The sequence below is a fragment of the Schistocerca piceifrons genome, chromosome 4 (assembly GCF_021461385.2).
Source record: "Schistocerca piceifrons isolate TAMUIC-IGC-003096 chromosome 4, iqSchPice1.1, whole genome shotgun sequence".
Taxonomy (NCBI): Eukaryota; Metazoa; Arthropoda; class Insecta; order Orthoptera; family Acrididae; genus Schistocerca; species Schistocerca piceifrons.
The window spans coordinates 589,750,800-589,777,691 of NC_060141.1; the positions used below are offsets into that span (position 1 = coordinate 589,750,800).

A 26,892-nucleotide genomic window follows, 5' to 3' on the forward strand; every position below is an offset into this window, starting at 1 on the left:
AGGGCACTGATGACCTCAGATGTTAAGTCCCATAGTGCTCAGAGCCATTTGAACCATTTGAACCAAGAATTGTTCCGTGTGTCACTTCTTGAAAGTGACAGCGTTCGTTTTAGAATGGTAGTCACTACTGCTTTTCTTACATCTAAATACAAGTTTACTCTCAGAAGAAGAGCCAGCATGCAGAATAAATATCCGCGAACCTTTTCCTAAGAAAACTTTAAAGCCGCCAGTACCACACTCATTTTCCAGCAGGTATCCATGGAACGATTCTAATTCATCCATGTTTCATCAGGGTAATACAGTGTAAAACGATATGTCGTTTCGATCTATTCTATATACCGTTAATACTTAGCTTACAATCAGGGTGAACAAACACCTTTAAAAGTGTTTCTTAAATAAACGCATCATAAGGACACCCGTGTAAAAATAATTTGCACACAAAAAACTTGTTTCCACTTCATTATGTAAAACACAGACAGTAGAATTGCACTTTCAGAATCCGACGGCGCTGCTACGACTCTGCAATGAAACATAAAACTACGAGAGCGTCATCACGTAACAAGCAGGAAGAATTCGTACTCGGCGGCTCACTAAGTCAGTTCAACCACGGAGTGGCTTAATCATCGCAAAACTCGGGTGGGAAAGCATGGCAAGTTATTCTGTACGTCTCTTATACCACCATCTACGGACTCAACGGATACACTGAGACTCTTTTGGAGGTTTAGTAGTGTGGGGGTTTCTTACACACGATATTGTGTTTCAACGACTTTTGCTTTCGTAGTCCTCATAAAGGGTGAACTCCAAATATCGATTGCATGCTAATGTAGAGTTTTACAGACGAATGACCTTGATAGGTGCTATAACAGACACCTCACCTTATTTTAAAATAATTTTTATTCGGTTTTCGCCAGTCACGCTACAGTAATTTCCTTGCTAGGCTCTGAAATGCTTTTCTCACCTGTGTACCCGTATTAAATAATAACGTTTCAGGCAGTGCTTCAGGCCTTCAGAACGCCCCGTAGTAAGAATGAGCCATTAAGAACAGACGTTAGCGGAAGCACTGCCTGCAGAAAGACATGCAACAAAATCTGGATAAACATTGTTAGATCCTAGAGTTTTCTTGTCTTCAGTTTAGAGATAGTTAACACTACATCTTCCCCAGCAAAAGCAACTATATTATATTTATTGCTATATTTAATATGAATTTGAAAAATGTCTGGGAAAGTTCTTTCACAGACTCCTTCCAAACTTCCAGTCTTGGGCCCGTCCCTTCTTTGTAAACCTGAAACACTTAGAAACTACTGAAGGTATGTTTTATACTCTTGTATCCAGGAAGTGCGGAAAACACAAAGACTGGATGCATGAGTGGAAAAACAAGTTTAATATCTTAACTGAAGTTTATCGACTATCTGAGGACAAACACTGTCAAACGGAATTTTTTACTTTGCCCCTGTCACATTTACAAGACACTCACTTCAAGTCTGTATATGCCCGTAGCTGCAAGCAGTGAGTCCAAACACTTCGCGAGAGTGCAGCCTGAATCTGTACTGTCGTTCTTTTTTTTTTCTTTATTGTTATTTTCATACCTGTACAATCAGGCAGGCTGTCAGCGGGATGCTACGCCGCTCTTCAGCCATAGAGTTGACAATGATATAACACAGAATGGAGATCCAGAATAAACATAGTGACGGGCAACAAATAGTGGTCACAGAAACACAAAAACCACGGGGCCGTTCACACTCGACGATAACGACACTGAAAACATGTTGACACGGCGCACATAACACTGATGAATCCGACGGCACAAGTGAACGTAGGAGCGTGACGGCGGACACTAAAAACACAAAACGACGTCACACACACACGCGAACCTGATGGCTATGATCTCTGGCGCGCGAATGTCCACAGATCGTGTACGAGTCCGGGGACCTGCCAAGAGGGGAAAAAGGGGGAGTGGGAGGGAGAGGGGTGAGCAAGGATGCCAATGTTGGAAGAGACGGAAGTAAAAGATGGAGGAAGGGGTGGGGGGGGGGGAAGCCCGAGGGAGGAGTGGGGAGAAAGGGAGGAGGGAAGCAAGGGGAAGAGAAGGGAGGGAGGGTGCCCAAAGGAACAAACACAGGAAGAGGGAGGGAGGATCATAGTTGATAGGAGGGGTAGATGGAGGGGAGGAGGACGTCATCAGGGAGGGGGAGCTGGCGGAGGCCACCTTGGGAGAGGGTAAGGAGGGTGGAGAGATGGAGACCGGATGGGACGTGGGAGTACAGGTGCGGCAGCAGGGAGGGGGGGAGGGGTGGAAGATGATGGGTGAGACAAGTGGGTGAGGAGGATCGAGTTTACGGGAGGTCTATAGGATCCGTATCCTTTCAAGGAAAAGGAGGACGTGGGGGAACGGAATGAGATCATACAGGATCCGCATGGGGGAGGGGAGACAGATGCGATAGGCGAGGCGGAGAGCATGGCGTTCAAGGATCTGAAGGGATTTATAAAAGGTAGGGGGGGGGGAGCAGAGATCCAGGCTGGATGGGCATAACAAAGGATAGGGCGGATGAGGGATTTATAGGTGTGGAGTATGGTGGATGGGTCCAGACCCCACGTATGGCCGGAAAGGAGCTTGAGGAGACAGAGTTGGGAGTGTGCCTTGGCTTGGATTGTCCAGAGATGGGGGTCCAGGAGAGGCGACGGTCGAGGGTGATGCCAAGGTACTTAAGGGTGGGGGTGAGGGCAATAGAATGGCCATAGATGGTTAGATAGAAATCGAGAAGGCGGAAGGAAGGGGTGGTTTTGCCTACAATGATCGCCTGGGTTTTGGAGGTATTGACCTTGAGCAACCACTGGTTGTACCAAGTGGTGAACCGGTCAAGATGGGATTGGAGAAGGTGTTGGGAGCGCTGCAGGGTGGGGGCGAGGGCAAGGAATGCGGTGTCATCGGCAAACTGGAGAAGGTGGACGGGGGGTGATGGCGACAGTATGTCTGCTGTATACAAAAGGTACAGAAGGGGGGAGAGGACGGAGTCTTGGGGCACACCGGCGGAGGGAAAAAAGGTGTAGGAAACCGTGTTATGGATGGTGACGTAGGAAGGAGGGTGGGAGAGAAAGGAGCCGATCAGACAGACATAGTTAATGGGAAGCCCGAAGGTTTGGAGCTTGAAGAGGAGACCGGAATGCCATACGCAGTCATAGGCACGTTCGAGGTCCAGGGAGAGGAAGATAGCGGAGCGACGGGGATTAAGCTGTTCGGGAAGGAGATGAGTGAGTTGAAGGAGAAGGTCATCGGAAGAGAAGGACGGCCGAAAGCCACACTGGGTAACAGGGAGGAGGCGGTGCTGGCGGAGATGCTGGTGGATGCGTCGGGTGAGGATGGATTCCAGGACCTTGCTGAAGACCGAGGTAAGGCTGATGGGATGGTAGGAGGAGATGGCGGACGGCGGTTTACCAGGTTTAAGGAACATCAGGTTACAGGAGGTTTTCCACAGGTCGGGGTAGTAGCCGGTGGACAGGACTACATTGTAGAGCCTTGCCAGGGTGGAGAGGAAAGAGACAGGAGCTTCACGAAGGTGGCAGTAGGTGACACGATCGTGACCAGGAGCGGTGTTGCGTTTTTTACAGAGTGTAGCAATGAGATCATGTGTAGTGATAGGGGCATTGAGTTCCGGGTGTGCAATGTTGTCCAAGTACTGGAAGCCAGGTGTGAGGGGAGGGACAGAGGTGTCAGTTCGATCACAGACATCCGGGAAGAGGGAGTAATCGAACTGGGGATCATCGGGGATGGAAAAGAGATTGGAGAGGTAGGAGGCAAAGTGATTGGTCTTATGAGGGTGTCAGGGAAGGGGTGACCATCATGGAGAAGACGATAGTAGGGGGAGGGTTTAGTTCCGGTAAGGCGCCGGAAGGCTAAGCAGAACTTGGACGAGTTTATAGGTAGGGTAGCATTTAAATGGGTGCATGTCTGTCGCCAGTCCCGGCGTTTCTTAGCCGCGAGCAAATTTCGAATGTGTCGCTGCAGTTGGCGGTGGCGTCGTAATGTGTCCGGGTCGCGCGTGTGGAGGAAGGCACGGTAGAGACAGCAGGATTCATGGAGGAGGAGGACGGCCTGTGGGGGTAAGGTACGACGGTGGGGGTGGATGGCGATTGTAGGGACATGGGACTCCACAGCCTCAGACAAGGTCTGCTGGAGAAAGGAGGCAGCATGGGTAACATCGTCAGGGTGGTGGAGAGGGTATCTCGGTAGGCATTAGAGTTGGCACGGGAATAGTCATGGACATACTTTAGGGGAGGGTCATTACGAGGGTCAGGGAGGGGGCGACGACCGTCTGAAACAGTGCGGAGGACAGGGAGATGGTCGCTACCAATAGGCTCCAGGACATCCACCGTTATGTGGCCAAGGAGGTTAGGGGAGGAAAGGATAACATCGGCAGTGGAGTTGGATTCGGGACGGATGTGCTGGGGAATGGAAATGAGGTCGCCTTGAAGGGAGGAGAGGAACCGATGCCACCACCGAAACTGGGTGACGGAACGACTATGGATGTTGAGGTCGGCGGCGATCACGTAGGAGGAGAAGGTACGGTCAATATGGGAGAGGAAGTCGAAGGGAATAGGGGCATTAGGGCGGACATAGATGGTGGCGCAGGTGACGGTAAAGCCAGGGAAGAAGAGACTAAGGATCAGGTGTTCGGTGGGGTCGGGAAGGAGAGGTTGGAGTCGAACTGGGATCTGGCGGTGGTGACCAATGGCAACTCCGCCACGCGCAATCGGGAGGGGATTATCGGAGCGGTGAAGAAGGTAGTTGTACCCGTGGTTTAGGGGTAGCGTCTTTGATTCATAATCAGATCGTCTTCGCTCCCGGGTTCGATCCCCGCCACTGTTTAAAATTTGATAAATAATCAGCATTCTGGCATAAGAAGTCAGCCTCATTCTGCCAACGGCCTTGTCAAAGAGGGCGGAGGAGCGGATAGAGGTTCAGGGTACTCTCTTGTCCTAGGGGTGGGAAATTGCCCCTAAAGGCGGAAGAATCAGCAATGATCAACGACATGAGGATGCAGAAGGCAATGGAAACCACTGCATTAAAGACACGTAACGTGTATCCACAGGACATGTGGCCCGTAATTGAAGAAGTGTCATGATGATCTCTCCATTGGCAAAAGATTCCGGAATAGTCCCCCATTCGGATCTCTGGGAGGAGACTGCCAAGGGGGAGGTTACCATGAGAAAAAGATTGAATAATCAACGAAAGGATAACGTTTTACGAGTCGGGGCGTGGAATGTCAGAAGCTTGAACGTGGTAGGGAAACTAGAAAATCTGAAAAGGGAAATGCAAAGGCTCAATCTAGATGTAGTAAGTGTCAGTGAAGTAAAGTGGAAGGAAGACAAGGATTTCTGGTCAGGTGAGTATCGGGTAATATCAACAGCAGCAGAAAATGGTATAACGGGTGTACGATTCGTTATGAATAGGAAGGTAGGGCAGAGAGTATGTTACTGTGAACAGTTCAGTGACCGGGTTGTTCTAATCAGAATCGACAGCAGACCAACACCGACAACGTACACCAACACCGTACAGTTGAAGAGGAATGGACATCTCTAAAAAGGGCCATCACTGAAGTTGGGAAGGAAAACATAGGTACAAAGAAGGTAACTGCGAAGAAACCATGGGTAACAGAAGAAATATTTCAGTTGATTGATGAAAGGAGGAAGTACAAACATGTTCCGGGAAAATCAGGAATACAGAAACACAAGTCGCTGAGGAATGAAATAAATAGGAAGTGCAGGGAAGCTAAGATGAAATGGCTGCAGGAAAAATGTGAAGACACCGAAAAAGATATGATTGTCGGAAGGACAGACTCAGCATACAGGAAAGTCAAAACAACCTTTGGTGACATTAAAAGCAACGGTGGTAACATTAAGAGTGCAATGGAAATTCCACTGTTAAATGCAGAGGAGAGAGCAGATAGGTGGAAAGAATACATTGAAAGCCTCTATGAGGTTGAAGATTTGTCTGATGTGATAGAAGAAGAAACAGGAGTCGATTTAGAAGAGATAGGGGATCCAGTATTAGAATCGGAATTTAAAAGAGCTTTGGAGGACTTACGGTCAAATAAAGCAGAAGGAATAGATAACACTCCATCAGAATTTCTAAAATCATTGGGGGAAGTGGAAACAAAACGACTATTCACGTTGGTGTGTAGAATATATGAGTCTGGCGATATACCATCTGACTTTCGGAAAAGCATCATCCACACAATTCCGAAGACGGCAAGAGCTGACAAGTGCGAGAATTATCGCACAATCAACTTAACAGCTCATGCATCGAAGCTGCTACAAGAATAATATACAGAAGAATGGAAAAGAAAATTGAGAATGCGCTAGGTGACGATCAGTTTGGCTTTAGGAAAATTAAAGGAATCAGAGAGGCAATTCTGACGTTGTGGCTAGTAATAGAAGCAAGGCTAAAGAAAAATCAAGACACTTTCATAGGATTTGTCGACCTGGAAAAAGAGTTCGACAATATAAAATGGTGCAAGCTGTTCGAGATTCTGAAAAAAGTAGGGGTAAGCTATAGGGAGAGACGGGTCATATACAATATGTACAACAACCAAGAGGGAATAATAAGAGTGGACGATCAAGAACGAAGTGCTCGTATTAAGAAGGGTGTAAGAAAAGGCTGTAGCCTTTCGCCCCTACTCTTCAATCTGTACATCGAGGAAGCAATGATGGAAATAAAAGAAAGGTTCAGGAGTGGAATTAAAATACAATGTGAAAGGATAACAATGATACGATTCGCTGATGACATTGCTATCCTGAGTGAAAGTGAAGAAGAATTAAATGATCTGCTGAAAGGAATGAACAGTCTAATGAGTACACAGTATGGTTTGAGGGTAAATCGGAGAAAGACGAAGGTAATGAGAAGTAGTAGAAATGAGAACAGCGAGAAACTTAACATCAGGATTGATGGTCACGAAGTCAATGAAGTTAAGGAATTCTGCTACCTAGGCAGTAAAATAACCAATGACAGACGGAGCAAGGAGGACATCAAAAGCAGACTCCCTATGGCAAAAAAGGCATTTCTGGACAAGAGAAGTCTACTAATATCAAATTCCGGCATTAATTTGAGGAAGAAATTTCTGAGGATGTACGTCTGGAGTACAACATTGTATGGTAGTGAAACATGGACTGTGGGAAAACCGGAACAGAAGAGAATCGAAGCATTTGAGATGTGGTGCTACAGACGAATTTTGAAAATTAGGTGGACTGATAGGGTAAGGAATGAGGAGGTTCTATGCAGAATCGGAGAGGAAAGGAATATGTGGAAAACACTGATAAGGAGAAGGGACAGGATGATAGGACATCTGCTGAGACATGAGGGAATGACTGAATGACTTCCATGGTACTAGAGGTAGCTCTAGAGGGCAAAAACTGTAGAGGAAGACAGAGATTGGAATACGTCAAGCAAATAATTGAGGACGTAGGTTGCAAGTGCTACTCTGAGATGAAGAGGTTAGCACAGGAAAGGAATTCGTGGCGGGCCGCATCAAACCAGTCAGTAGACTGATGACCAAAAAAAAAAAAAAGAAGGAGGTAGGGTGAAGCGTGGACGGTGTTGTGGGGTTGGAGGAAGGTTTCATTGAGGAGGAAGGCATCCATGCAGTGGGTGGCAAGGGTGTGCAGGAAGACGTTCGTGTTTGTGGGAAGGGAGCGGATGTTGTTGAACAGGGATTTAGACAAGGGTGTCAATACGGGAGAAGGTGAAATAGTTGGAGTAGGTGGCATACATTTTTAGGTGGAAAACAGAACGGGCGGTGAGGGATATCTGTTGGAGGGTGTGGGGGCGCTGGAATTGGTGAACATTTTGGAGGACGATGGTGAGGAATCTGATGATGTCTTCAGCGGTATCGGGTAGGCGAAGGGAATTGCCGGGAGGGGTGGGGGCGTCCATAGGGCGGACAGGAATAGTGAGGTCAGGAGTGATAGGAGGGGGTCGGGCCTTACATTTCTGGGAGTAGGGGGTAGGCGAAGGGAATAGCCGGGAGGGGTGGGGGCGTCCATAGGGCGGACAGGAATAGTGAGGTCAGGAGTGGTAGGAGGGGGTCGGGCCTTACATTTCTGGGAGTAAGTAGGATGAGGGAGGTTACAGGTAATACAGGTGGGGGAGGGACTGGAAATTGGGGCACTGCTGTAAGAAGTGGGCTTGCTTACATTACGGGCAGGTGGGGGCCTTGTGGCACTCAGATGTCGGGTGTGCATTATACCGCAACCACCTCTGGCAGCAGAATGGGAAGGGTCATCTTGGTAGCATTGGTGAAAGGGAAGGGCACCCTCCTTCAGGAGACGGTCTATAGAGGGGGCGTGTTCGGAAAAGAGCCGCATAAGGCAGTTGGGGCCGGCTGAGTTGTGGATGAGGCGAATTGCACGCACCTCCAGATGGGGATGCGCCTTGAGCTCCACCAACACCTCCTCCTCCGTGATTGTCGGACTAAGCCGAGTTATGATGGTGGTGAGGGTCGGCAGACGACGTGGGGGTTGGGGTTGGCGGGAGGGAGGCAGGGAAGGAGCAGGGGTGAGGGAGGCATTAGGGCCAAAGTGGGTGACAGGAATGCAGGAAAGGAGATCCGTGTGAAGGGTAGGGCTGGTGGAGGAGATGAGGACCGAATCACGGCAAGGAGTGAGGAGGGAGATGGGGGCACCGGGAAAATGCTGGCAAAGGAAAAGGGTGACGTTCCGGGCCTCAAGAAGGGAGGGATCAGGATGGGAGAGGAGGTAGCGGTAGGAGGAGGGGGAGGAGGAAGAGGAGGGGGCAGGGACAGGCGGGGAGACATCCATGGCCTCATGGGCAGGGGAAGGGGGACAAGGCGGAGCCTTTTTAGATGCAGAGGGGGTAGGGGTGGCACTAGGGCGTTTGACGGCGGCAGAGGAGGTGTGGGGGACGGGAGCAACTGGAAAGAGGCGTGGAGTGGCAGGTCCCAGTGCTGGAGGCAGCGCCAGAGATGGTGAGGGTGAAGGCGATGGCGACGGCGATGATGAAGACGATGAAGAGGGCGAAGGGGAAAGTTGACCGTGGGCCGTGGCCGTGGCCGTGGCCACCACCCTAGCGGGGCTGCGGAAACGGAAGGAGCAGAGGGAGGGAGTGGAGGGAAGGGATCAGAGGAGGCACGGCAGGGAGGAGCCAGGGATGGGGCAATAAAATGTGAGGGAGATGGGAGAGTGAGGAGTGGTGGGATGGACTGAGGGGGGGGGGGGTGATTGGGCACACCACGTGATAGTGGTGGTGGCGGCGGCGGAGGGAGATGTGTATATGATGGCAGTGGTGACGGCTGTAGTAGTGGTGGTGGGGGTTGACATGGAGATAAGGGGAAAAACACAGGACAAGACAAAGAAGCAAATGAGGGATGGGCAAGGCGATGAGAAACACAGAGTAAAAGGGACGGAGAATGATGAAGGCGACTGGGGCCGAATCCCCACTCTGCTGCTGCTGGGGGGGGGGGGGGGAGGGGCGACCCAGCTGGCTGGCCGGTGGGGACGCCGCCGCTGCTGCTGCTGCTGCTGCTGCTACTGCTAGTGGTGGTGGCTGGCTGGGACCGCTGCTGGCTGGGACTGCTGCTGGCTGGGACCGCAGCTGGCTGTGACTGCTGCTGGCTGCTGGCAGGAACCGCTGCTGGCAGGAACCGCTGCTGGCAGGAACCGCTGCTGGCTGCTGGCTGGAACCGCCACTGGCTGCTGGCTGCTGGCTGGAACCGCCACTGGCTGCTGGCTGCTGGCTGGAACCGCTGCTGGCTGCTGGCTGGGACTGCTGCTGGCTGCTGGTCGGGACCGCTGCTGGCTGCTGGCCGCTGGCTGCTGGCTGGACCGCTGCAGGGTAGCTGGCACCTGCAAATACCTATAGCTTCGATTAGAGCCGGAAAGGCACAATCGAAGGATTACCACCGGAGATGGCCCTGTCGTCCTTGGGGGGGCGTGCACTTTTAACTAGTCCGGGTGCTCAGGACTACACAGGCCGCCGATGAGCCGCTGAGGGCTGGCGTGTCATGGCGTGATTGGCCCACAAGTCGGTAGATTATTATTTTCCGTATTTACTCCGGCTGGAGTTGCTTGGGTTGCAGCGGAAGCGGTTTAGGGGTGGTGGCGCCTGCGCTGTTAAGCGGGACGGTGTCGCCGCCTATCGGACGTGAGCTGAACGCCGTCTGATTCTTGCCGCGAAAGGCTGTGCGCCACGGTGCAGTCACTGATGACACTGCACATACACTGAAGCGCCAAGGAAACTGGTATAGGCAAGCGTATTCAAATACAAAGATATGTGAATAGGCAGAATACGGTGCTGCGGTCATCAACGCCTATATAAGACAACAGGTGTCTGGCGCAATTGTTATATCGGTTACGGCTGCTACAATAGCAGGTTATCAAAGTTTAAGTGAGTTTGAAGGGACACAGTATTTCCGATGTAGTGATGAAGTGGGAATATTCACATACTACCATTTCGCGAGTGTACCGTAAATATCAGGAATCCCGTAAGATATCAAATCTCCGACATCGCTGCGGCTGGAGAAAGATACTGAGAACGGGACTAACAACGACTGGAGAGAATCGTTCAACGTGACAAAAGAGCAAGCCTTCCGTAAGTTGCTGCAGATTTCAATGCTGGGCCGTAAACGAGTGTCAGCCTGCGAACCACTCAACGAAACATCATAGATATGGGCTTTCGGAGACCAAGGCCTGGTCGTGTACCCTTGACGACTGCACGACACAAAGCTTTACGCCTCGCCTGGGCCCGTCAACGCGGAAAAAAATGGTTTAAAAGGGCTACGAGCACTATGGGACTTAACATCTGAGGTCATCAGTCCCCTAGAACTTAGAACTACTTAAACCTAACTAACCTAAGGACATCACACATATCCATGCCCGAGACAGGATTGGAACCATTGACCGTAGCAGTCGCGCGGTTCCGGACTGAAGCGCCTAGAACCGCTCGGCCACCACGGCCGGCGTCAACGCCGACATTGGGCTGTCTATGACTGGAAACATGCTTCCAGGTCGGACCAGACTCGTTTGAAATTGTATCGATCGGATAGACATGTACGGGCACGGAAACAACCTTATCAATGCATGGACCCTGCATGTCAGCAGGGGATTGTTTAAGCTGATGGGTGTGTGCAGTTGGAGTGATATGGGACCCCTGATACGTCTAGATGCGATTCTGACAGGTGACACGTACGTAAGCATCCTGTCTGATCAGCTGTATCCATTCATGCCCATTGTGCATTCCGACGGGCTTGAGCTATTCCATCAGGACAGTGGGACATCCCACATGTCCAGAATTGATACAGAGTGGCTCCAGGAACACTCTTCTGAGTTTAAACATTTCCACTGGCCACAAATTCCCCAGACATGAACATTATTGAGCATATCTGGGATGCCTCGCAACATGTTGTTCAGAAGAGATCTCCACCGCCTCGCACTCGTAAGACAGCCCTGCAAGATTCATGCTGTCAGTTCCCTCCAGCATTACTTCAGACATTGGGCAAGTCCATGCCAGGTCGTGTTGCGGCACTTCAGCGCGCTCGCCGGGGCCCTACACGATATTAGGCAGGTGTACCAGTTTCTTTGGCTCTTCAGTGTACATCGCAGCAAGAATGGCACATTGTCAGAAGAGAGCAGAGCATGTTCCGGGTTTCCAGCAGAGACCTACTGAAGTACGTACAATGTAAGCTTTCTCGGACGGTATTGTCTTCACTTAACTACCTGCGGCTGTACCTCTGAGGATGTCTCCTGCAGTCGGAGACGAAACGTCAGGGAAGAGTTTTATACTTCGACCACGGCCTATCAGCCCGGAAGTTTTAAGTGACTACTGAAGTACGGTTAATAGGTGCATCACATATGGGAGTGAAAAATCGCTGCAGCTGAATATCTGCTTCAAAGTCCAAGTATGCGAAACAGTACGATTTTTGTGAGCAAAACGTCTAAATTCCGCAGAGATTCTCTGTGAAATCCTGGCTATGTATGGACCAAAAGCAATCTCGCCTCCATCTGTAGTGAAATGGTATCAGCAATTTGGCCAGGGCAGCACAGACGTGGGATATACTGACCGGTAGAGGAAGGGCATCGACATCGATCACACATGACACTGTCCAGGAGAGCGGGGAAGAATATCTGGGCAAAAAGCGGTTTTCCAACGTAGAACTAGTTTAAAGCAGCTGTTTTGGAATGGCTCCGTAATCAAGGAGTAGATTTCTGTCGTCTAGGAACTGAACGCTTTGTAGAACGTTGTTGTCTACAGAGACTCGGTGTCAAGTAGTATCATATGTCTCTATAACTCTGAAGTTTAATGCGGTAATAATGTGTTACTTTTTGAAGTTCCCTCTTAACTGCAGGTGTTGTGACACTTTTAGTCTACAATTAGTATGTCTGTTCTAAATTGTAAAACTATTATTAGATACGTTGCTTGTGTTCCTAACTACTAGTATTTGATTAATAATGCTTTTCCTAAGATCCCTCATCACCCGGAGGTAGTTGTCTAAATGTAACAGACATTCTCCTCTCCCCAGTGATCGTTGACAAATTCTAACCAGTTCGTTTTTCCATAATATTTCTGAAATATCCAAGAGCGTACCCACGATCATAACAAAGGACGAACGGGGGAGGAGGAAAACGGCCAGGGACAATCCTGTTGGTTTCGTATAAAATGAACTGGTGGAGAAAAGAATAGCAATTTATTACAAGATAAAAGTGAAAACTAATGAAAACTATTTTTATTAAGCACCAAACGTACTAATTCTACCACTTGTAATACGCACCTACTCCCTACAACGTGCTTAATTGAGAGCTATATATGTATTTTTTGCTGCCAGCCTGGTAATAGGCACGTGCGAATACTGTGTATAGCCAGGTGTAGTATTTTTTGACATTAGCTTGTAACAAGAGAGAAAACATCGTGAACTGAAGTTACTACGCTACTCGAAACTTTTCGAAGAGCCATCTGGTATTTTCAGTTGCAAGGAGAATACTTACAAACTTCGGGCTAGTTTTGAGATTTTACATCAAATATCCTAATTCAGGATACACTTGCTACTGGCCAATATCCATTGTACATTAAATGTATTCCCAGTTGCTAACATGGGCAATGAAAACTGTGTAGTGGAATGCCGACAATGAAAATTTTTTCTGGAGTGGGACTTGACACCGGATTTCGCGCTTATTGCTAGCTGTCGTCCTACCATTTGTCTGTCCGAGTACGACGCATGGTCATATCCTCAACCATGTGTCTACTACCTGTCATTGTGGATATTCCCCTACCGGAAGGACATGATTGCCGACATGTGGAAGTGTGGGTCCGGCCGTGAGTCGCGTTCGGATAGCCTGGTGGTAAGGTGACCGCTTGCGATAAACTGGAAACCTGGCTTCGAGACCTGATTGGATACGAAGTTTCATTGTCGTCATTCCACTATACAGCTAATGGTTGTTTATATTCGCAACTACGAATACATATCAAGTATTTCATGATGGCTGTAGTCGCCTCAGTGCCTGTTCCTTTGGACGTGCATGCATGTCTGAAGGAGCTTCGCATCGTAATTCGGAATAACACCAGCACTGGAATATCGTTTTTATCTGCCGACATTGAACAAGTGATGTTCAAGTAAAATGTCTCCCCTGAACGGGAATATACACTCCTGGAAATTGAAATAAGAACACCGTGAATTCATTGTCCCAGGAAGGGGAAACTTTATTGACACATTCCTGGGGTCAGATACATCACATGATCACACTGACAGAACCACAGGCACATAGACACAGGCAACACAGCATGCACAATGTCGGCACTAGTACAGTGTATATCCACCTTTCGCAGCAATGCACGCTGCTATTCTCCCATGGAGACGATCGTAGAGATGCTGGATGTAGTCCTGTGGAACGGCTTGCCATGCCATTTCCACCTGGCGCCTCAGTTGGACCAGCGTTCGTGCTGGACGTGCAGACCGCGTGAGACGACGCTTCATCCAGTCCCAAACATGCTCAATGGGGGACAGATCCGGAGATCTTGCTGGCCAGGGTAGTTGACTTACACCTTCTAGAGCACGTTGGGTGGCACGGGATACATGCGGACGTGCATTGTCCTGTTGGAACAGCAAGTTCCCTTGCCGGTCTAGGAATGGTAGTACGATGGGTTCGATGACGGTTTGGATGTACCGTGCACTATTCAGTGTCCCCTCGACGATCACCAGTGGTGTACGGACAGTGTAGGAGATCGCTCCCCACACCATGATGCCGGGTGTTGGCCCTGTGTGCCTCGGTCGTATGCAGTCCTGACTGTGGCGCTCACCTGCACGGAGCCAAACACGCATACGACCATCATTGGCACCAAGGCAGAAGCGACTCTAATCGCTGAAGACGACACGTCTCCATTCGTCCCTCCATTCACGCCTGTCGCGACACCACTGGAGGCGGGCTGCACGATGTTGGGGCGTGAGCGGAAGACGGCCTAACGGTGTGCGGGACCGTAGCCCAGCTTCATGGAGACGGTTGCGAATGGTCCTCGCCGATACCCCAGGAGCAACAGTGTCCCTAATTTGCTGGGAAGTGGCGGTGCGGTCCCCTACGGCACTGCGTAGGATCCTACGGTCTTGGCGTTCATCCGTGCGTCGCTGCGGTCCGGTCCCAGGTCGACGGGCACGTGCACCTTCCGCCGACCACTGGCGACAACATCGATGTACTGTGGAGACCTCACGCCCCACGTGTTGAGCAATTCGGCGGTACGTCCACCCGGCCTCCCGCATGCCCACTATACGCCCTCGCTCAAAGTCCGTCAACTGCACATACGGTTCACGTCCACGCTGTCGCGGCATGCTACCAGTGTTAAAGACTGCGATGGAGCTCCGTATGCCACGGCAAACTGGCTGACACTGACGGCGGCGGTGCACAAATGCTGCGCAGCTAGCGCCATTCGACGGCCAACACCGCGGTTCCTGGTGTGTCCGCTGTGCCGTGCGTGTGATCATTGCTTGTACAGCCCTCTCGCAGTGTCCGGAGCAAGTATGGTGGGTCTGACACACCGGTGTCAATGTGTTCTTTTTTCCATTTCCAGGAGTGTACATAACGGATGTACGAGAACAGATTTTACACACATGGTGGACGATATATTGAAGTTTCGGTCCGGCCTGGGTCATGCTCGAATAGCATAATGGAACCACCGCCAGCTTGTCTCCGTATCGCAGTAGGGGTGTCAAAGAGCTGCTCCGCGGAAGACGACGAATTCGCGCCCTCCTATCGGCATGATGAAGAACGTATCGGTGTTCATCAGACCATGCAACGCTCAGCCATTGCGCCAACGTGCAGTACTCATGGTCACGTGCCCATTTCAGTCATAGTTGTCAATGTCATGGAGTAAACATTGGCACATGCATGCGCCGTCGACTGCAGAGGCCCATCGTTAGGAGTGTTCGGTGCCCTGTGTGTTCAGACACACTTGCGCTCTGCTCAACATTAAACTCTGACGTTACTTCCGACACAGCTCGCCTCCTGTCCTGTTATACTACGACGTTAGGCATCTATAATGAGGGGATGCCGCTGAACCCCACGACGTCTGGACGTGGTTTTACCTTGGTTTTGGGCACGTGTTGAAGACACTCACCACATCACTCCTCGAACACACAACAAGTCGTGCAGTTTCCGAAATGCTCTTGTCGAGCCTCCGGATCATTGCAATCTGCCCTCGGTCGAACTTAAAAAGATCGTGCGCCTGCACCATTCTACACACGCACAGCATCCTCACTAATATTACAGTACATGGACCGGGCATGTGTCTGACTAGCAGTCATTCCTCGCCAGGTGACACTGCTATCGCATAGACGGGTTTGTATCAACAGTAGGTCGGTGGTCATAATCTTCTGACTGATCAGTTAAATGTCGCGCAAAGATCACGAAGTAGTCTCTGTTACAGGGTGTACAGACTTGAGAGTACAGCAAGCTGTAAACACCTGTAGGGTGGGGTATATATACACATTTTTTTTTTTGTCTTTCTCACACCTGAGCGATGATCGTGAAGAAAATGCATGTAGTTTCAAATAAAACTGTTGCTTAACATCAGAGAAAGTTCTGCACACTAACGATTAGAGCCATGAAGCTCACTGACACCAAGGTATGTATTATAGGAAACAAGAACCACTCACCGCGAAACAATGTCGTTCCTGCTGGTCCACAAGCACCTATTGTTGCTGCGACTGCATCGTTGTGCTAGATCCAGAATAACGTGCCGCGAGATAAATTACTATTCCGACTTAGTATGCCCCAGCCAGTACATCAGTTAAATTGGCGTGAAAAAAAAACAAACTCTATAAGGGCCCGCTCTCTCCTTCCAGGAAGAAATGAAAGGTGAGTAAAGAATAATTGCGAGTAAGAACGGTGAGGGGTGGGCCGCCATTTGGCACTTGGGCATCGGCCTATGCATCAGTGCTTTAATACACGGACAGAAAGAGAAATGGCAACACCAAGAAGGAGATTTGTGACATAAACCGAAGTTCGTACGCGTATTTCAACATCTGAAAAATGATATCTATTCAAATCTCGCGCCAGTCTCAGAAGAGCGGCACTAAGATCACACTATGAGGACACAAATCATGTTTGCTTTAAATACAGTCTGTGACGGTCGTGAGCGTTAGTTGTCTTTGAGATTGGGCGTGGTGAGTTGAATTTAATCAAGACTGCCTTTGAAACATCAAAGACGCCGTTATCAACACCTGACTGTAATGGGGCTACAAGAAGCTGGATGTTTCTTCTGCGATACTACAGAAAGACTTGACAGGCATGTAGCCTCAGTACATGATTGCTGGCAGCGGTGATCAGGAGAACGTACGGTCCCAAGATGACCGGACTCTGGACCGCCAAGTGGCACTAACAAGAGGGATGAAAACCATCGTGTTCAGCGTATGGCTCTGACGCATCGTAATGATTTGCAGCAGCACTTTCAGCAGAAATTGGCACCACATTGACACAGCGAACTGTTACGAATCGGTTCCTTCAAGGACAGCCTCGAGCCAGACACCCTGTTACGCTGTTCCCACTGACCCCAAAAATATCGCCATTTGTGACTTCAGTGGTGTCATGGGACAGTACACTACAGGGCAAGGAGGATCTCTGTTGTGTTTTCTGATGAAAGCTGGTTGTGCCTAGGTGCCAGTGAAGGCCGTGTGTTGGTTACAAGAAGGCCAGTTGAGGGCCAGCAAACAACCTGTCTCCGTGCTAGGTCCACTGGACGTCTACCTCGACTTACGGTTCAAATGGCTCTCAGCACTATGGGACTTAACATCTGAGGACATCAGTCCCCTAGATTTAGAACTACTTAAACCTTACTAACCTAAGGACAACATACACATCCATGCCCGAGGCAGGATTCGAACCTGCGACCGTAGCAGCAGCTTTGTTCCGGACTGAACCGGCTAGAACCGCTCGGCCACAACGGCCAGCTTCGAGTTATGGTCTGGGGTGCGATTTCGTATGACAGCGGGAGAACTCTTGTCGTTATTCCACGCACCCTGACTGCAATTCTGTACTTCAACTGATATATATATCAGTTCATGACATCCAGTCTCACAAATTTCCTTTTTCTGACGGACACACGTCCAGATCGTCCGCTCACAAAACTCTGGCATCTCTCTCCCCACATCCATCACTGCTGGCGGCTCACCTCCAACTGCACAACGCTACGCACTGTTCACATCCAACTGCCCAACACTACAATAGCGAATATTCCAACAACGCCAACCAGCCATATATATATATATATCGCTGTTGCTAAGCGGATCTGACGTCACATTAGCGGACATTGCGACGAAAGTTTGTCTCAGAACACTGTCTCAGATTGTAAGATCCTACTCCGGAATAGTCAGATCTTGTTCCTACTAAGGTTGCACAGCATTGCCTCCTATGACATAATCATTAATGCTCTTTGCTGACGCATAATTGTCAGATGTACATGTAGCCTGGCTGGTACTGAGCATTCCCGATCGCATAAATGTGCGTATTTCAAAAGGCTCTGAGCACTATGGGACATCTAGAACTACTTAAACCTAGCTAGCCTAAGGACATCACACACATCCATACCCGAGGCAGGATTCGAACCTGCGACCGTAGCGGTCGCGCGGTTCCAGACTGTAGCGCCTAGAACAGCTCGGCAACCCCGCCGGGCGAATGTGCGTAGTATTTGGCCTAAACACGTGAAGGGAATGCGAGTATGGATTACAACGTCTTAGGTGAAAATCAGTATTACGAGAGGAAAATGTGCGTCCAGATGTCGCAAGGGCTGTCCCCTGTTCTCCATACGACAGATACCGTCTCTTAGCCGTACATGTTGCCATTTGACGCGTCTCGGATATCTACGACTACTACAAACGGACTGGCAAGAGGAGAGCGACTGACTAATCGCCTACGCCTCTGACTGCCGACTAGGTAATTGGTCGACCGGATCAACCAGTCCCTGAAATTACCGGCCCTTGCAGGAGAGAGGCGTCACCCGGCCGTGTTTACGCCTGCGGGATGAGGCCTGGAAAAATTGTCTCCGACAGAGACGTCGAGGTGTACTAATGTCAATTCCTGACCAGCAGCAGCGCGCCGTGAATATGCAAGTAGCGACATCTGCGGCCTCGCACCGACGACCAGATTTATTCACGGCCTATCGTCGCGTCATAAATTTCCGTGCTCCGCAGTAACCAGATGTCTGTTACAATTAATGGCGTGTACTGGGGGCGCGGCTGAACGCATTATTGCCGTCGATACGAGCGCCTGTTTATACACGGCCGGCTTAACGAGGAGGGCCAGAGTGCCCGCTCGTAAATTTCCCTGCTCTGCACAAAGTACTCGCCCCGCCAGAGGGCCAAAGTGTCTTTTGGAGAAGGAATCAGCGCCGTATTCTGGCACTAAACATTTTAGTACGGTGCTATTCGTCGAGTAGAGAGGTCATTTAGCTCACTGTAAATCCCGCATAACATCTATAACATTCAACATTCGCTCGTATTACTGTGGCAAAACAGGTCCATTTTGTTGTAAATCCCGGGCGTCTTGTGGAGTGACATAATCAAACCAGACTAAACGCTTTCTTGTGTGCTACTTAAATATAAAGCGCTTATTTCTTCTCGGAAATGAGAGAGCTGCCTTTGCTCCGAATAAAAACTAATCACGCCCATTAAGACACCAGCGGAAAACTGCACAATGCAGCACAAAAAATGCGAATATGTTCCTGTTTATTTAAAAGACTCTGAGTTAAAAGTAGATTACCAGATTCTTAGGAATCTTTAAAAATTTTCCCAAATATTTTGTAAACACCCCTTTTTGTAACATGCAACTCACCTCAGCTTCCCACAAGCTCCCCTAACTGTAACTCACTCACATTCACCACCAGTCCATTGCTGTAAGTCGCTCATACCCACTCATTCCTAGTTGCCGTTTCTCGCCGGCCGAAGTGGCCGTGCGGTTAAAGGCGCTGCAGTCTGGAACCGCAAGACCGCTACGGTCGCAGGTTCGAATCCTGCCTCGGGCATGGATGTTTGTGATGTCCTTAGGTTAGTTAGGTTTAACTAGTTCTAAGTTCTAGGGGACTAATGACCTCAGCAGTTGAGTCCCATAGTGCTCAGAGCCATTTGAACCATTTTTTGCCGTTTCTCACTCACTTATTCAACCTGGCTCATTGTCATTATGTTTTTGTGTCTCTCTGTGATTGTCTGTGTGTCACAGCCTACGTTCTGTCCTATTACTACAGTCTCCTCTCACTGTCTCCCTCTTAACACTCTCTCTTACTGCTACTATCTCATTCCTTCCTTCCTACTGCTGTTGTCTCTTCAAATTCTCTCTCCCTCCCTCTTCCTTGTTGTCACTGTCACATGCTCTGTCACTCATTATCATTGGCTCTCACCCACTTCCACTCTCTCTTTATCCCCCTCCTCCCCCCCCCCCCCCCCTGTCCCTGCTGCAGCACTGTCTCCTTTTCTCCTTTCCTAGCTCTATTCTACCACTGTCAACTACATACCACTGCCACAGTCTCCCTCTCTTGACCTCACATTATCATTGCCTCCTTTGCTCTTTCTATAACACACTGTCTACGATCTTCCAGTATTTACTATCTTTCCGCCTCTTTGCCATTGCTACTGTCTTCTTATATTTTAGCATAAAAAAGCGCGAATATCTTCACATGTCAAAATTTTTAGGCAAATTTTTAAAGGTGCTGAGCAAGGTAGAACCAGACGTCTGGTATCCCACTTTTCAGTCAGAGTCTTTTAAATACAGGAACATATTCGCATTGTTTGTGCTCCGACAAGAGCATGTCTCCGCTTCTTTCCTCTGCTGAAGCAAGGCATGTCACTCATGTGAAAATAACTTCATGGCTCAGTAAAATTTTGGTAGTTTATTAAGTGAAATTGAAATAACACAAAGCTAATTTACACCTCAGACCGGATTTTACCTGCAACAAAATTTTGCATGTGCTTCTGTTCAACAACGTGGGATGCCCGGTGGTAACGGAAATACTTTACGGCATATTTCTCCGTGCTACGTCACTTCATAAACTAAGCTTTCGCCTGACACTGGATTTTACGTATACAAATAGGGTAACTTTTAACCTTTTTATCTCGGAAATGTATGATGATGTGAAGAAAATTTTCAAGTTCTTTCTAGAACAGGATCTTAGGACCACATCGTAAATATTACAGGCATTTTCTGCGCATAGCTGTCTCGGAATTAGCGGCTAGGTTTTGGTATTCAAAAAAACAAGATTTCGGGGTGTTTCTCGATAACGGATGAAGATTTTGGGAAATGGGGAGGTGGCTCACGTAGATAAATGCCTAGAGAATACACCGCTAAAACCTGAGCAATTTTCTCCGTTTATCTGTTGTTTAAATTTCCCCTCATACCGGATTTTATGTGTAGAAATAGGGCTACTTTGAACCTCTTTATCTCGGTAAACGGTAAAGATCAAGAAAATTTTCAGGGTTCTTCGACATCGTTATCGGTCCACGCGACCGGTTCCGGTCTTTACATTAGGTCATAATCAAGTGTATCTCAAAGTTACGCTGTACAGAAGCGACTCCAATGATTATTTGACGATCTCTAGCATGATCTTTTGAATCCACTTTTCTGCTGCGTAACTTTCAGACACACTTGATAATGATGTAATTCTAATATAAAGCCCGAAACGAGTCTTGTGGACTTAATAAAGTTCTTATTGGCAACTGAATTGGTTTTTCGGTAACCGAGCAATAGCTGTGGTGTCAGTACCCTCTGATCATAGAGAATCTAATAATATCAGCAAGTGTGAGGGCGGGGATAGAACTTAGTGAAGCTATACAAGTTGCTGGGCGGTTCAGACAAGTATGCTATACACAAAACTCTTTGTATGATCGATGCATGCCCTGTCCATATGAAGAAGGAAATGCCACGGTATGCGGAAACGTATTTCACAAATACTCTCCAGTTCGTCCATGATCAGATAACCACAACTTTAGATGATGAAGTGCTACTAAGATCAGACGAAGAGTATGAGAAATGGATTCTGCTAATGAATGCAATAAAAGCAGAATATGTCACAGCTGGACGCAATGGAACTGACTTGCTAACAGGTTAATAAACACAAAAATGTAAGAAATTATACAAACATCTCGGATGTACGTAACAACTAAATGACACAGCAGATCAGAAGTGTGAATCAAATTTCCCAGGTAAGTCACCAATAAAACACTTAAATAGTCTACAATGGATTTAAAGTCATAAATAAGGATTCCAAAAGACGAATTTACAAAGACAGTGGTTGAATTGCAGACAAGTATTCGTGGGATGAGAGATATGGGAAATTATAGCCTAGAACAAAAATAAAATAAGAGCTATGAAATGACATACTGGATGTGCTGATGCGTATTAACAGGAAGGAATAGGGAATGAGAGAGAGAGAGAGAGAGAGAAGGAAATAAAAACGTATACGATTGAGGCAAGTTAAACAAAACTGCTCAGATTATTTGAACACTTGGATAAGAGAATAATGGAGTGAACTCTTGCCAGGAAGAGAGAAAGAGTGTGACCTAGACGGAGCTGGGGTAAAAAACTTCAAGAAGTTACGGAAGACTGAAGACTAGAAACAGGGGTTGGCGAAGGCCGGCAGTAAAGGATACAAGATTAAGAGGAACGGTAACAGCTGTTACACAACTTTCTGATGAAGATGATAGTAATTATGAGCCATCAAAACTGCAATGACTGGTTTACAAGTATTAATAGTAAACTGAAACAAAGGAATAATTATAGTCAGTTACTTTATTAATGTTTTCCAGCACGTGTTATGGATGATTACACATACATCTACATCGTCAGATACATTCAAATAAATTTAACATAACTTCGATGTCTTTAATGTACGATCTTCTGAACAGTCTTCGGCACTGTCTCGCTAAAGAAGCCAAGGAATGCGAAAGATTTTACTTTTCATTCAGATGCCGGTAATGGATTTTAGAGGCCGTCTCAACTCCCAGACAGTGCCACAGTATGCGCCTAAAATCATACCTACAGTCCATCCATGTTACCTTTCAAATAACACCACTTGATGAAGGGGATGTGATTATCTAGACTGTGAAAGTATGGCTGCAGTTATTTGCGTCTTTCAGTTGATATGCATAACCTAAAATGGGTCACATTTGAAACCAGCACAACTTTTGTCCGTCTTGTACAGAACATGGCAACTGTGTGGTCACATATTTCCACCACGGCGGCTACGAAAATGCATTGATTTTTCAAAGATTTGAGTAAGTCAAAAGAGAGCTACTTCTGACCATACTGCAGTTACATCACATTACTTTCCTCCTTTATGAGGTGTCAAAGAATCCAATCATACCCTGTAAACGAAATATTTTAGTTGGGAAACTAGTTTTTTCGCGTTAGAGATATTGCTTTAACTTCATTAGCTGATGAAGATAAAGAGACAGAAACTCGAACTTGACTGCTTCTCAGTGAAAATATTTGTTTCATCTCATTTTTCGATTCCTCTTCCAAGAGCCTGAAATTTTACAGGAGGCTGATGTCTTTTCGTTAAAGTATGGTACGCTTTTTTTTACTGTAAAATTAAAAAGAAATCTTTCCAATTTATGCAAAATTTGTGTAAGTCTCCAGTTATGGCAGCACAAATACTTTCGCACGCCATCGTCACCTACATAAAAAAGGAGCAAAACGTGTAACAACGCCGTATGGCTTGTATTTTCACGGTTGCAATGCTACTTTCGAGCCATTTTTTAACGTTCTGGGACATTTTCGCTCAGACATTTCATTCTACGTAGCCTTTATTAAGACGAAAAAAAAATATGTATTTGTCTCGCAGATAATTCTTATCTTGTGGCGTATATAATAGAGTATGTGCTTCACAAATAATGTCAATTTTAATTATTATAACATGGCAAGCATTACTCGCATGTAAGTAGTTTAAAATATTGACACTCGAGCTTCTATAGAAACATGCATAACGTTCCCCCTCATCGAGGTGCTTCTGCTGGTTATATCGCAGCAACTCTACTAAAGAAAAGACGTGATGCACGTAGACAGGTTCGTTTTAAGCGATATTGGCTGCTAAGCCGTAATTACGACACGTCTCACAAATTGTTATTGGGAATGGGAGCCTGGGCTCTGAATACGAGAACTCAACTCCGTTCGGAACGCTCGCACTTCGCTTTCAATTTAGCGACATAATGGAGCCAGCTAAATGAAGTAGCATTCAACGTACTTTTAGTCGCATTCTTGGCGTCTCAGCTATCCGATGCAATAAGGCGCCCTTATATAGACCCTCCAGTACAGCAATTATCTCGTCACTTCCATTTATATCACGTTTCCTTAAGAGTTAATTCCAAGGCTTCCTCTAATAAAGATGTTCCACTCTTTCAACAGTTAGCACAATACGAGTAGGGCAAAGAAAAGATTCCGTAGATAACTGACAATAATGATCGTAATTCACGCAACAGAGTACCCATATGAGAATATACTTGTTACATTATCTACAATTAATCTAACTTTCATGAAGTAACATTGACTTTCAATGAAGTCTGTGAGAAGTTTGTGAATATTTAACGACACAGCTAAACAAAGGTATCAGCTCCAACATACATAGACAAGCATGAACAAAGGGTATAGGGAATAGCAGATTAGAGTTTGGAGCCCAGTACGTGAATCATGGATAACTCAATCATTAGGTCACTTAACTTGTCTTTTATGGATTCAGTGGAGAGGGATGTGTAACATGGTAAGGATGTGTAATTGTAGAGCAATGAAATGTATTAAAATTATAAAATATGATTGAATCACAACACTCTTATTTACTAAAGATATAACTTAAAACATAATTTTAAGAGTTTCTGCAAAGTTATGCTTCATTGGGGTTGGCAGACAGAACATTCCTTAATTCAGTCAGAAAACCCACCACATTACTCATAAGATTCTTAGTATACTCTGGCATATTATTAATATGGATGTACTGAGATATATGATATCTTTCATTTTGCTGTTAACCCCTCAGAGCTGTTGTAGATTATGTTCTTGCTCCTAGTATTGCATGCATTATTTGCCCTCTCTCTCTCTCTCTCTCTCTCTCTCTCTCTCTCTCTCTCTCTCTCTCTTTGTTTTGTGAGAGCAGAAAAATATTGGCAACAACAAAGGACATAAATGAATCTGTATATTGTGACACAGTTGCCAGAAAGGACATCAAATAATCTATGTATTGTGATGCAGTTTACAAAATAGTCCTTTTGAAAATCTAGTTATGTAATCACTTTTGCATTACTTAAATTTTTCCTTTATTTCTATTTTTTTAAATACAGCTATATCAAAGTTATTTTCGTGCTGATAATCATGTTTTTGCTTCAGTAAGACAAAACAAATGAAACTTACTGAAAGTGTTTTTGTAAGAGCTACATCGAAAGTGATTAAGCAAATGTTAACTTGATAGTAATGTAAACATGAAAGTAGAACTGTTGCGTTGCATAGCAGGTGCTGCACTGAATGCAAAACATGGCCAGATGCTGGCATGGTCACAGCATAAGGTTTTGGTCTCTGAAGTGAAGGCTGGGTCTCCCATAAGGTTCCTGACAGTTTTAACTCTCTAGTCAGAAGCATGTGAGGAAAAAATGTCATATACATGAATTTTATACATAGTGGATGCTGTTGAACTCCGTAGAAAAATTTCTGCTACCAGTCACAATAGAAGATTATTTATTCATCACATTACCAGATTTGGGCTTGTGCCCATGCTCAGGTGTTTATAATTCATGTACATGTTTATATTGGAAATTTGTGGTAAGTTCTATGGGACCAAACTGCTGAGGTCATCAGCCCCTAAGTTTATGCATCACTTAATCTAACTTAAACTAACTTACACTAAGAACAACACACACACCCATGCCTGAGGGAGGACTCGAACCACTGAAGAGGGAAGCTGCGTGGATCATGACAAGACGCCTCAGACAGCATGGCTACCTTGCGTGGCTCATGTTTATATTGTTCAAGATGACCGTATAAATACAAAGAAAATTATTTGCTTCTGACTAAACAGATACAAGTGGAACAGTGGTAAGTGGCAAAGCAGCATGCCTTGCCACTTATAATTGTTCCACTTGTATCTCCGTAGGCACTGGCAAATAATTTTCTTTGTATTCATACAGTCATCTCCAGCAATATAAACATGTACATGAACATGTAAACACCTGAGGATGGGCACAAGCCCAAAACAGGTCACATGACAAATAAATAATCTTTTATTGGGACTGGTAGCAGAAATTTTTCTACACCCTATAAATATCATATACCCTTGCCACATTTCTGAGCAGTCTTTACCATGCCAGAAAATTGTTGACGGCAGCCACTGCTTCATCTGCATCTCATCACCAGTAAGAGATTAGAGCTAATGAGGCTTTGTTTCTATAAAACTTTTATTGAAATTTGTAATGAGTTCGAGTGTTTACATGAAAGCTAATGTTTAAAGTAGGCAAATGTAGTTGCTTTTATGAATGCAGACAAGCTTATGAGTTAAGACTGCAAAAACTTAATCAGAACAGTACATCAGTACTGAAATGAAAGAGGTTTCATGACCCAGAGAGATACATACCTTGACATTAAAATTATGGCTGTTAGTTCTTGCTCTTATTGATTACTTTATTGGTGTACCAAATATCTCATTTGATATAATTTACTTTTTTTGTGCATGGTGCTGTAAAAAGAATCAGCATTACTATCCTGTTGTATTCAATATTATTGATCCATACATTAAAAAACAAACAGTCTAGGTTAATGATTTCATTGAATTAGGCATGCTGTGACAGGAAAATCACTAACTGGTATGCATATGTGATTTATAGTCTCTACCAGCGCATTCTGGTGCCTCTCGGTCATATTAACTACATTAATTGAAACAGCAAATGCTGAGTTTGTATCTTTCAGTGTTATTAGACTGTGTTTCTAAGTCATTTTGGTGCATACAGAATAGATTGTTTGTTTTAGAAATTCAGTCTTTGAACTTTAGAAGAGATGTGAAACAAATTCAGTAAACAGTGATATTTATTTCTATAGTATTTCAGTTCAATCATTTGCTTCTTCATTAACTAGAAATCAAGATGTCACTATTTGTTATATAGAATTTCAAACATCAGTGAATACATGTTTAGTTTCATCTGAATGTTTCCATAACTGTGTGTTATTTAACTGTGTTGTGCAAATTATTTCTGTGTTGTTACCCAGAACCTAAGAATTGTCAACATACTATGCAAAGAAGGAAATGAAAAAAAGTCCTCCAAATTTTAAACACATTATTTAGTTCAAGAAAAAGGGTTACAAGACCATTATCAGTCACATATTTCATATTTATTAACATTTTAGATTATATATTACAAGCATTTACAAATGTACACATAGGTC

At 46.4% G+C, this 26,892-nt stretch overlaps 1 protein-coding gene across 1 annotated transcript in view; it reads right to left on the bottom strand.

Annotated features, from left to right (window-relative positions):
- Nucleotides 1-26,892, bottom strand: part of LOC124796041 (protein transport protein sec31-like) — a 264,782-nt gene that overhangs the window by 82,762 nt on the left and 155,128 nt on the right. The window contains exon 8 of the mRNA XM_047260127.1: nucleotides 9,487-9,855. Within this exon, the coding sequence (XP_047116083.1) occupies nucleotides 9,487-9,855 (369 nt within the window). The remainder of the gene's footprint in view (nucleotides 1-9,486; nucleotides 9,856-26,892) is intronic.